Source organism: Schistocerca piceifrons, chromosome 5 (genome assembly GCF_021461385.2).
Source record: "Schistocerca piceifrons isolate TAMUIC-IGC-003096 chromosome 5, iqSchPice1.1, whole genome shotgun sequence".
NCBI lineage: Eukaryota > Metazoa > Arthropoda > Insecta > Orthoptera > Acrididae > Schistocerca > Schistocerca piceifrons.
Window position 1 is genome coordinate 271,831,014 of NC_060142.1, and position 13,225 is coordinate 271,844,238.

The following is a 13,225-nucleotide window of genomic DNA, read 5'->3' on the forward strand; positions in this document are numbered from 1 at the left end:
GGCAGATGAAGATGCTATTGACTGGCAACGTGCATGTGTTTCACTGGAATCTGAACGTTTCTACTGGACCCATCGACATGAAACAATGCTGCAGTTGGAACCTGCGGATTATGTACATATTGCTGCTGTTGACTCAGTTGCTCTGATTCATGTAAGTGACTGTGATGTAAACATAGTTATAACTATAAGACAAAATTCAGAAACCCTGTGAATTTTATTGTCCCCTATGAAGTCACTGCATGGACTAGTTGCTCAGAGCCGATCTGACCAGTAAGAATTTCATAATTTGGAAACAAAGCTACTAGGATATGGAACTTTGAATCTGAGACTTAAATATGGCAGTATGTATTGTAGTACAATTTACTATTTTCTGATGTGTTGGATTTATTTTAATTTATTCTGTACACACTCAGATCCATTGCAAAGCACATGGTTCAATCTCATACCCCCCCTTCCTCCAATTCGTTTCAATCCTCCACCCCTTCTGTACATCCTTGGCCAACAGGTGAGAGCATTGGATTTGACATACTAGTGTGTGTGTGTTTGTGTGTGTGTTTTCATACTTAATAATGTAATGTTCGTTTTTCTCTTCTTAATGACAAAGCTTGTCTTCTGTAAGAAATATATCATCTGAAACAGGATAGTGATTTTTTTGGAATATCTGGAGAATGGAATTCTCAGGGCATTACATTTTAGCAGGGAAAATCAGGCAAATCTCGGGGAATTTCAAATATTTCATAAAGTCTCAGGGAATTCTGTTTTTAATGTAGCACTGAAATTTAATTTCATTGAGTTTTATAAATCACAAATTTTAAAATACTTTGTATTTCACAGTGTGTTAATTATATGAATGTCGTCCCATATAAATTATTGATGTTTAAAAAACTGCAGTCAAACTACTGCTTATGACCAGTATAACTCAGCCAAGAGGAGATAAAAGTCGTTATTGCTGTGAGATGCTTTTCTCCCTCTCCTGTTGAACGTTAATTTAACAGGGACTTCTTATGATGTCATCTTGCTTCCTATACCTGGAATTCTCAGAGAAATTATTTTTCAAGCTGAGTAGCTATCCTGTGATAACATATGATATTGTTAACCAGAAGGTCCACATGTTGCCACCAGAGCTTATAATACATTGAGCCACACCTACTTGTTTCTGGAATCCACTGTTTATTTCTCAGTGACCAGCATCTTGTAATAAACAAGACTGCGGTGTTCCTGAACATGTGATAGATACTCATGGTATGTGGTAAAATTAACCAAATTCAGGTGCACTGGAAATGATCATTAAGAAATGTTTCACACTTCCTACATCGCATTTTTCTTCTGTCACAAATACCATATTGAAGATTTTTTTCATCTAAAGTTTGAAAAATCTGCTTTCATCTCAAATGATAGTTGGAACATATCACATACAATCAATTAGAAAATCACAGTAATTTTTTAGGTATCTCAGTTTTTTCAGGAAATGTACACACACCTCATCCTTCCTGGCTGGGAGGGGGTATAGGAAGTATAGGAAGGTAAGAAAAGTGGAGCAAATGACTGTGCATCAGAGCATGGAGAAATAACGTGGCTAAATGCTGATAATATTCACAAAACTCTCTCTCTCTCTCTCTCTCTCTCTGTGTGTGTGTGTGTGTGTGTGTGTGTGTGTGTGTGTGTGTGTGTTTGGAATTCTGGAGCAGTAGAGGAAAGTGTGAGTGCTTGAAAGCAAGATTGTTGGCTGTAAGTGGGCTGTGGTCATTCCATCTTTGGTATTTTGATTGTGATTTTATTGTCACACAGAATCCGAAATCAATTACGATTTTCTAGAGCAGTGTTGTCAACAAGAATTACCGCTCCACACTGAAAGCTTATTTATTAAGCTGCCTCAGCAAGGAATGCCCCTATTATTATTTTATTTATTTGTGATCTCATGTGGGGGGGGGGGAAGTTTCTGATTTTATTCTTTGACATATCTTTCTAGTTTCCACTATTTTTCCTTATTTCCTCTTCATAGGTCTTCAGCCATCAGGTCAGCTGACAGCAGCTTGCCATATTTTTCTGTCATTGATCTTCCTTGTGAATGTGGTATAGGTGATGCAGCTGATATCTTCCATGATGTGGGCATGTGTTTCTAATCTCGGCCTATCTGTGGTGTTTTTTGCCCCTATATCCCTTCAGTAATACTTGTAATGACAGCACACGTGTTAGCAAATGACTGACCCAAGTATCCCTTCTGCATAGGATAACCTTCCAAAGTATGGCTTCTCCTCCACTCTGTGGAGCACCTTATCATTTAATACCTTGTCTACCCAGGCAGTCTTTAGCACTCTACAGTAACGCCACATTCCGAGGGCTGTTATTATGTCTTTTTCTGCTTCTTCAAATATTCATGTTTCACTTCCATACAGCAGCTCACTCCAAACAAACATCTTATGGTGTCTTTCCTGATATGTTTGTTTATGCAGATGAGTCTGGAGAGGGTTCTTTACTTGTTAAAAGCAGCCTTTGCTGGCAGATTCAGGTTGCAATATCCTTTGCTCCTCCATCTGATGTAATTTAATCCCCACATAGGCAAAGGAATCAATGGCTCCCAGTCACTATTGTTAAGTAAGAATTTAGCAGTGGTGTTTTGTCAACTCATCACTAAGATTTTTAATAATTTTTGAACTCGTAATTGGAACATCAGCAATCTTGTAACGCAATTTCAAGATTGCAAATGCTTTTTGTTTTAATGGTATGCTAACTGGTTTCAGTCGTATGTAGACTATCTTCAGACCAATGGAGCTGTTGTAAGTGGAAGGAAAACCTGTCACCAATTGCTTCAACTCTCTGTAGTGGCGTTGAATGATGATTCAGGATGTGGTTTCCTGTACTTGATCCTCCAATCCCTCAAAGTTTGTTACACTGTGTGGTATACGTATTTTCTACTGGTCTCCTTATTGTGAAGTGTGTAAATGAAGCGTGCACAAGAGATTTGTGTGTTTATGTATCATTGCATAATTTAGGGAGAACTGTGGATTCTGTAATGGAGATAACAACTGCTTGTGATACAGTTAAGTGACCAGGAGAACATTACAAAGTTCAGTATGATACATCAGCAGATTTTGTAGAGCAGTCTGATTGCTGATGATTAGTTTATTGTTTAGAAAGATCAGTAGAAGTAAAAGGAACATAGCTGAGTATTAAACACGTTCTAAACAGCAAAGGCTACATAAAGACACTGGAAAATAATTAATTATTCTGATTTTAAAATTCCTTTTATGACCAAGGTCCTTGCACTGACTTAGGTTGGGTCATTCTGTTTGTGGAATATCTGAAAGCTACTTTCCTTAACTCTGGAATTCAAACCACCTGTGATTTTCTTTCATACGCTTCCTTCATTCTTTTTCTTCCTCTCTGTTTGCTTAATGTCATATTCTTCAGCCGCGTGGAGTGGCTGCGTGGTTTGAGGCGCCATGTCACGGACTGCGCGGCCCCTCCTGCTGGAGATTTGAGTCCTCCAGCGGGCATGGGTGTGTGTATTGTTCTGAACATAAGTTAGTTTCAGTTAATTTAAGTAGTGTGTAAGTCTAGGGACCGATGACCTCAGCAGTTTGGTCCCTTAGGAATTCACACAGATGCCCGTTCTTTACTCCACCATATGCAGCACACAGCCATTCCCAAATAAAGTTCTTATATGTTTATCATTTCCAGTTTTTAATCTGATTCTGTGAACTTGAAGAGTGGGAAAATCATCTTTTATTATTTCATAACCTTTCAAGATAATCTGTATTTTGTGGAATGGTATGGTTCCATCCTCTTTTCTCTTCTTTGTTGACATTTGTAATGATTGTAGCAACATTTGCCGTAACTTTTTATCTGTACCTCATCATGAATGCTACACAAAGTAATTTTTAAATTTGTATCCCTGCTTTAATTTTTTATGTATAAACTTCAGTGCAGTGAAGAGACTAACATGAAGATAACATTTTGAACAGGGTGGACAGCTCTGTGTCTCTGGGTCGAGAGACAGGAGCTTGGCACTATGGGATCTTACGTCAACTGGATCTGTAAATGGCTACCTGCGACAGGATGCTCATTCTGGATGGATCTGGGCCCTGCTTCCTGATGCAAAAGAGCCTGGAACATTGTATTCTTGTTCCTGGGACTACACTGTCAAGTGCTGGGATGTACACAGAGTTCTAGAACAGCGGTCATCTACTGCGTCAGTGTCTCTCCAACTGTTACTAAAACCAAATTATTGTGCTAATTAAATTACAGCTGACTCCCCATATAATGTAAAATCTGACAGGAAAACCGTTTCAATAATGTATAATAAATAAGTAGCTAGTGTTGCGCTTTTCAAAATAGGATTAAATTTAGTTTTAATTACAGTAAAAGCAATAATTTGTCTCAAATGAGCAGGTCCAAGCAAAGATTTAGAAATTAAATGAGATATTATTACACATGTGTTTAAGTATTGAACATTCTGTAACAAAAGGTTTGTGCAAGTAAGTGAATAGCCCTGGACACCCACACTGTGAGGCAGTGCTTTTTCTCATCAAGTGTACCTCACAAACTGATTCAAAACTTAAACTACCACCAACTGCTCTCCAACCCCCTGAAAATAACTTCTGGAGTATTACCTGTGTGCAGTTACAGGGGAGCTTGTGTTAGAGCCTGGAACAATGCTAGGAGAGATAATCACCGATTCAAGCTATGGACTGTCCCAAGATAAATTGTTGTGTCAGTTAGAGGAGGACTTCCAGCAAAGTGCAAGTTTCTGGATGAGATCTTTATATGGCACATGATTTTAATGGGTAATGAAATTTCAGTGTAGCAATATTTTAGTGAAACTAACATTCCATTTCTGTGTATTTTTGTATCTGTGGTGATTGCAGAAATCTGGTCAGAAATATCGTACTTTACAATGTATAACTGTACCCCCATGAATCATGGACCTTACCCTTGGTGGGGAGGCTTGCGTGCCTCAGCAACACAAATAGCCGTACCATAGGTGCAACCACAATGGAGGGGTATCTGTTGAGAGGCCAGACAAATGTATGGTTCCTGAAGAGGGGCAGCAGCCTTTTCAGTAGTTGCAGGGGCAGCAGTCTGGATGATTGACTGATCTGGCCTTGTAACACTAACCAAAACGGCCTTGCTGTACTGGTACTACGAACGGCTGAAAACAAGGGGAAACTACAGCCGTAATTTTTCCCGAGGGCATGCAGCTTTACTGTATTGTTAAATGATGATGGCATCTCTTGGGTAAAATTTTCCGGAGGTAAAATAGTCCCCCATTCGGATCTCCGGGCGGGGACTACTCAAGAGGACGTCGTTATCAGGAGAAAGAAAACTGGAGTTCTACGGATCGGAGCGTGGAATGTCAGAGCCCTTAATCGGGCAGGTAGGTTACAAAATTTAAAAAGGGAAATGGATAGGTTAAAGTTAGATATAGTGGGAATTAGTGAAGTTCGCTGGCAGGACGAACAAGTCTTCTGGTCAGGTGAGTACAGGGTTATAAATACAAAATCAAATAGGGGTAATGCAGGAGTAAGTTTAATAACGAATAAAAAAACAGGAGTGTAGGTAAGCTTCCACAAACAGCATAATGAACGCATTATTGTGGCCAAGATAGGCATGAAGCACATGCCCACCACAGTGGTACAAGTTTATATGCCAACTAGCCCCACAGATGACAAATAGTTTGATGAAATCTATGTTGAGATAAAAGAAATTATTCAGATAGTGAGGGGAGACGAAAATTTAATAGTCATGGGTGACTGGAATTTGATAGTAGGAAAAGGAAGGAAAGGAAACGTAGTAGGTGAATATGGAATGGGGGTAAGAAATGAAAGAGAAAGCTGCCTTTTAGAATTTTGCACAGAGTATAACTTAATCACAGCTAACACTTGCTTCAAGAATCATGAAAGAAGGTTGTATACATGGAAGAGGCCTGGAGATACTGGAAGGTTTCAGATAGATTATATAATATTAAGACAGAGATTTAGGAACCAGGTTTTAAATTGTAAGACATTTCCAGGGGCAAATGTGGACTCTGACAACTATCTATTGGTTATGAACTGTATATTAAAACCGAAGAAACTGCAAAAAGGTAGGTATTTAAGGAGATGGGACCTGGATAAACTTAAAGAACCAGAGGTTGCAAAGAGTTTCAGGTAAATCATTAGGGAACAATTGACAGGAATGGGGGAAGGAAATACAGTGGAAGAAGAATGGGTAGGTTTGTGGGATGAAATAGTGAAGGCAGCAGAGGATCAAGTAGGTAAAAAGACAAGGGCTAGTAGAAATCCTTAGGTAACAGAAGATACATTGAATTTAATTGATGAAAGGAGAAATTATAAAAAATGCAGTAAATGAAGCAGGCGAAAAGGAATAAAAGTCTCAAAAATGAGATTGACAGGAAGTGCAAAATGGCTAAGCAGGGATGGCTAGAGGACAATGTAAGGATGTAGAGGCATATCTCACCAGGGGTAAGATAGATACTGCCTACAGGAAAATTAAAGACACCTTTGGAGAAAAGAGAACCACTTGTATGAATATCAAGAGCTCCAATGGAAACCCAGTTCTAAGCAAAGAAGGGAAAGCAGCAAGATGGAAGGAGTATATAGAGGGTCTATACAAGGGCAATGTACTTGAGGGCAATATTATGGAAATGGAAGAGGATGTAGATGAAGATGAAATGGGAGATACGATACTGTGTGAAGATATTGACGGAGCACTGAAAGACCTAAGTGGAAACAAGGCCCCGGGAGTAGACAACATTCCATTAGAATTACTGACAGCCTTGGGAGAGCCAGTCCTGACAAAACTCTACCATCTTGTGAACAAGATGTATGAGACAGGTGAAATACCCTCAGATTTCAACAAGAACATAATAATTCCAATCCCAAAGAAAGCAGGTGTTGGCAGATGTGAAAATTACTGAACCGTCAGTTTAATAAGTCATGGTTGCAAAATACTAACACGAATTCTTTACAGACGAATGGAAAAACTGGTAGAAGCTGACATCGGGGGAAGGTGAGTTTGGATTCTGTAGAAATGTTGGAACACATGAGGCAATACTGACCCTACGACTTATCTTAGAAGATAGATTAAGAAAAGGCAAAATCTATTTCTAGCATTTGTAGATTTAGAGAAAGCTTTTGTCAATGTTGACTGAAATACTGTCTTTCAAATTCTGAAGGTGGCAGGGTTAAAATACAAGGAGCGAAAGGATATTTACAATTTGTACAAAAAGCAGCTGGAAGTTATGAGTCGAGGGACATGAAAGGGAAGCAGTGGTTGGGAAGGGAGTGAGACAGGGTTGTAGCCACTCCCTGATGTTATTCAATCTGTATATTGAGCTAGCAGTAAAGGAAACAAAAGAAAAATTCGGAGTAGGAATTAAAATCCATGGAGAAGAAATAAAAACCTTGAGGTTCGCCGATGACATTGTAATTCTGCCAGAGGCAGCAAATGACCTGGAAGAGCAGTTGAATGGAATGGACAGTGTCTTGAAATGTGGATATAAGATGAAGATCAACAAAAGCAAAATGGGGATAATGGAATGTAGTTGAATTAAGTCAGGTGATGCTGAGGGAATTAGATTAGGTAATGAGACACTTAAAGTAGTAGGTGAGTTTTGGTAAATGGGGAGCAAAATAACTGATGATGGTCGTAGTACGGAGGATATAAAATGTAGACTTGCAGTTGCAAGGAAAGCGTTTCTGAAAAAGAGAAATTTGTTAACTTCGAGTATAGATTGAAGTGTCACTAAGTCGTTTCCGAAAGTATTTGTATGGAGTGTAGCCATGTATGGAAGTGAAACATGGACAATAAATAGTTTGGACAAGAAGAGAATAGAAGCCTTGTGGTGCTACAGAAGAATGCTGAAGGTTATATGGATGGATCACTTCACTAATGAGGAGGTACTGAATAGAATTGGGGAGATGAGAAATTTGTGGCGCAACTTGACTAGAAGAAGGGATTGGTTGGTAGGACATGTTCTGAGGCATCAAGGGATCACCAATTTAGTACTGGAGGGCAGCTTGGAGGGTAAAAATCGTAGATGGAGACCAAGAGATGAATACAGCAAGCAGATTCAGAAGGATGTAGGCTGCAGTAGGTACTGGGAGTTGCTGAAGCTTGCACAGGATAGAGTAGCATGGAGAGCTGCATCAAACCAGTCTCTGGACTGAAGACCACAACAACGACAACTGTACATAAACAGATGCATCAAAATGCTGAAATCTGCTTCTCGCCGGTTGAATGGAAACGCCATTAATATTTATCAGTAATTGAAATACTTCCAGAAGGCCCATCTACCTACAGATTATGCAATTTTATTTAGCTGCTTTGTTGGTTACAATTGCATGTGAGCCATTCATATTGTGCAGCTCCTAAGTCAGTGCAAGTATGGGTGTCATGACACCTCAACACAGGTTGGAATCATTCATAAAATGGGCTGGTATCCCTTGGTCTGGAACTATATGAATGGTGTAAACTATAGGCTCCATCAGTTCTGTGAAATTCTTCGCAGTAGATTTGTCAGCAAATCTTAAGAGTGGAGGTCTGTATGTTTGTGCGTAGTAGGTCAAGTTTGCAGTATAACCAGAAATGGCTTCTCAGCTGGTAGTCAACTCCAAGACTGCACTTAGTATTTGATGTTGCTATTATTGTAAGCAAAGTTTTGAGGTTCTTGAAGGAAATCCATTACCATATAAATGAAAACTGAATTATATAAGTGGAGTAATGGGAATGCTGACCTAGCAGTGCTTTGTAGCTGCCAAAGAATCTATAAAAAAGTTGCAGAATGCTCCAGTCTTTGTCTATTAATTTACTGAAGCCCAACAGTGTTTGATATTTGCAACAATAAAATGCCACTTATCTTAAGCAGCTAACAAATGAAACTGGACATCAAAATTCGGCACACAAATTGTGCCAAAAATGACAGCAGCTGTAAAATATAAAAAGGGCTATGTTAATACACAAAAATATGAATGATACATATTAGTCCGTACCACATGGAGGAGTGTTGAGTCGTAGACAGGCACAACGAAAAAGAATACTAGCAATATTTAAGCTTTCAGATGAAGCCTTCACCAGAAGTAGAGCTCACACATTCACACAACAATAACAACATCAACAACAACCCACGCAAACATGACTGCAATCTCTGGGCTCTAAGGCCTGACTGCAGTTGTTATGTGAATATGTGAGTGTTGTACTTCAGAGGGAGGATTTTGTCCCAAAACTTAAATATTGTTAGTATTCTCCTTTGTTGTGCCTATCTGTGACTCAATGTCTCCTCTACAAGGTGATTAGCTATCTATCCTTTCCATATTGTTGTTATTCCATCCTGGTCTTTCAATTGTTTGACATACTAATACATTTGTAGATTATGACACATATAGATATTATTTCTTTGTTTTGTCTATGCATCTTATAGTTTATTTTTTTATTGGCCTTTTTATGTGTGATAGTCGGCTTTTGGAAAAGTCTCTTGACTTCTTCTCCATTGAATAGAGCTAACTGCAGGAACTTATAAGCCTCTTTCTTCTTATAAACTGCATGGACAATCAAACTTCGTCAGTTAAAGATGTATTTGACTTTCATGCACTACATAATTCACACTTTCAACATACATATGCAACTTTCTGTAATTACCTCGTAGCATCGAACATTAGAAACAAAATGAGTTAGAGTTAAAAGAAAGTTGACTTGACTACCATGACTTTCTTAAAATGAATCAGAAAATATGTCTTGCCTCTACCAAGGCTGAGTCAAGGTTCTACAAGAGCACTTTTTCAACTTTTCTTGTTTCACATAACAATAGTCAGTGACACCATAAGCACAGAGCGGCATAAAAACGCCATGGTTCTTCCTTACACACGCACTAAAACCTCTGTGGATTGCCTGAAAGGTACTTTTTGGTGCCATTCGACTGCTGCATCTGCCTTCTTCCCATGACTGATTTTAAACCTGCACACACAAACATGTTATGCGCAGTGGGTAGGATTCTACCATCCCACTCTCATATTTAGAATATTGTGTGTTCGAGATGGTAGAAGGATGAGTGGTTCTAGAATTTACATAGAAATTCTTGAATCACAACAACATACAGACATTATTCCTTTATTTTGTCTATGCGTCTTATAGTTTATATCTTTATTGGCCTTTTTGTGTAGGATAGTATGTTGTGCTACAGGTATTGCATACACAATGCATTTTTTTCCTCACAAATAAAATAATTTGTAATATAGACTATTAGAATTAAACATATGATTTAAATTTACCAATATTATGAGAAGAAAAGTTGCTAATTGCCATATAGCGGAGATGCTGAATCACTGATAGGCACAAAAAAAAGACTCACAATTAAAGCTTTCGGCCATTAAGGCCTTCATTAAAACACACACACACACACACACACACACACACACACACACACACACACACACACACACACACACGACTGCAGACTCAGGCAACTGAAACCACACTGCAAGCAGCAGCACCAGTGCATGATGGGAGTGGTGACTGGTTGGGGGCATGGAGGAGCCTGGTGTGGGGAAGGGAGGGATCGTATGGTGGGGATGGCGGACAGTGAAGTGCTGTAGGTTAGATGGTGGGCAGGGGAGAGGTGAGGGGAGGGGGGAGGGCAAGTAGCGGAAAAGGAGAGAAATAAAACGGCTGCTACCTGTGAAACCAGTTAAGTGATCTACAAACTGAGCTGCAACCACTGTGCTGCATTCTATGTAGGCATGACAACCATCAAGCTGTTTGTCCACATGGATGGCCACCAATAAACTGCGGCCAAGAAACAAGTGGACCACCCTGTTGCTGAACACGCTGTCAAACATGATAGCCTTCATTCAGTGACTGCATTACAGCCTGTGCCATATGGATCCTTCACACCAACACCAGCTTTTCTGAATTGTGGCCTCAAACTTTGTTAGTTACTGTCCTCACCCATCCATCCCCTTCCCTGTTCCCATTCCAGCACTACACAGCCATCATTCCACCACCACATCCAGTCTTTTTATTTCTCACCTTTGGCACAACCCCCTCCCCTCCCCTCCCTACCTCTCCCCTGTCTTCCATATAACCTGCAGCACTTCAGTGTCCACCACCCCCACCATACTATCCCTCGTCCTCCCCACCCCAGACTCCCCCTTATCCCCACCCAGTCGTCACTCCCATCATGCACTGGTGATGGTGCTCACAGTGTGGTTTCAGTTGCCTGAGAGTTAAGTCGCCAGTCGCGTGTGTGAGTTGCGTTTGTGTGTGTGTGTGTGTGTGTGTGTGTGTGTGTGTGTGTGTGTGTGTGTGTACACCCTTATGTGCGCCTATTGTTGATGAAGGCCTTAATGGCCGAAAGCTTTAATTGTGAGAGTCTTTCTGTTGTGCCTACCTGCGACTCAGCATCTCCGCTATATGGTGAGTAGCAACTTCCCTTCCCATAATATTGTTATATTCCATCCTGGATTTTCCAATGTTTGTTTTAAACTTAGGTAGTATATATATAAAACAAATAAATGTGTAATATTGTACATTGCAGTTTATGTATCAGTGCATTGATACAATGATCATAAACCATGACACCATTAGTATGACTATAAGGATTGTTTAAAGGTCTTGTGTCCTGAATAGCTTTTTTTCACTGAAAGTTTATTAAAAAGTTTTAGTCCTATATGGAATGGACTCTTCTGACAGATTCTGATATTTTCATGAATTATATAAACACTGAGTCTGATGTTATGGTCACTCATAGTTCTTCTGAAAACTTTTATTGTTATCTGTTTCATTTGAGTGAGGAAAAAAAAAATTGATTTCTCTTATGTAAATGAATGGTGTTAGAAGAATGTTAAATGCTGTGATATCAGGTTTGCACAGCTCACTTAACTTCCTTCCATTTGTTATTCTAATGGCCTTCTTTCAAATTTTAAATATGCCGGGTGCTGCCAGGACTTTCCCCACAATGTTACTCTGTAATTTAGATGTGAGTGAATACAAACATGTGATATCAGATTTTCTCATGATTCATTCTTGTATGCAACATCCTTGGTTTACTTGTCAGGTTGAATCTCAAGCAGAATTACATAATGACGACGTACACTGACCTATCCCATGCCATCTATATGCTATAAATAGTCACTGCAACAGGAACCATCAGGACAATCAGTTGCTCCTGATGAAGATGATGGAGAATTTAATTGAAAGCTTCAGATTTTGCCAACATAGATAGTAAGCTGTCATAGAAAGACCACATTCAGGATCTTGTTCAAAGACTTAATACTGCCATTTTACTATTCGAATAGTATCAGAAGTGAGTGATCGTTCAACATGAAAATTAGTCTACTTTGCTTATTTTCAGTCAGTTATGTTGTATGGTATTATATTTTGCGGTAACTATTCACATTCTAAAAGGATAAAAGAAACATGCAGTTCGGGCAATAAGTGGTGTAAGTTCACGAACCTCTTGTCGACCCCTATTCAGGAGTCTGGGTATTTTGACATTGGCCTCTCAATATATATATTCCTCACTGTCTTTTCTTGTTAACAATATTAGCTTATTCCCAAGAATAAGCAGCTTTTACTCGGTAAATACTCGGCAGAAATTAAACCTGCATTTGGATTGGACTCCCTTAACTCTTGTAAAAAAAGGTGTGCAGTATATTACTGCATCCATTTTCAATAAACTACCACTCGAATTCAAAAATCTTAGCAGTAATCCATGTGCTTTCAAATCTAAACTGAAGAGTTTCCTCATGGGTCACTCCTTCTATTTTGTCGAGGAGTTCCTTGAAAAATTAAGCTGATTCTCATTGTATTATTGATTGTGTTTACTTAAACTTATGGATTGACTTTTTTCGGGTTCATAAGCATTTGTTTTTATTTATTATTACTTTTATGTTGTAATTTCATGTACTGACATGTTCCATGACCTTGGAGATTTGCTCCTGAATTTGGTCCTACAGAACTAGATGTGTAAATAAGTAAATAAATTTGATGTGGCAAACTGGGAGTGTTTTATACATGAATATAAGCACTTTTAAAACAGTTTCCACTTTGACGCATGGCTTTGGGGCTCTTAGGACATAACCCACTCTTCTTAACGCATGATTAACTTACTTAGTGTGTTTAATCCATTTCAAATTGTCTTGCACCCAAAATCAAGGAATTTCGTCATAGGGCTACTGTGCACACTTGGCCATCCTAACATGGGGTTTTGTGGATTCTTGTTATGTGA

General features: G+C 39.1%; 1 protein-coding gene across 5 annotated transcripts in view; it reads left to right on the forward strand.

Annotated features, from left to right (window-relative positions):
- LOC124798600 (F-box/WD repeat-containing protein 9-like) overlaps positions 1-13,225 on the forward strand; it is a 109,941-nt gene that overhangs the window by 39,837 nt on the left and 56,879 nt on the right. For all 5 annotated transcript variants that reach the window (XM_047262068.1, XM_047262073.1, XM_047262071.1 and 2 more), the window contains exons 4-5: positions 6-151; positions 3,966-4,192. In XM_047262068.1, the coding sequence (XP_047118024.1) occupies positions 6-151; positions 3,966-4,192 (373 nt within the window). The remainder of the gene's footprint in view (positions 1-5; positions 152-3,965; positions 4,193-13,225) is intronic.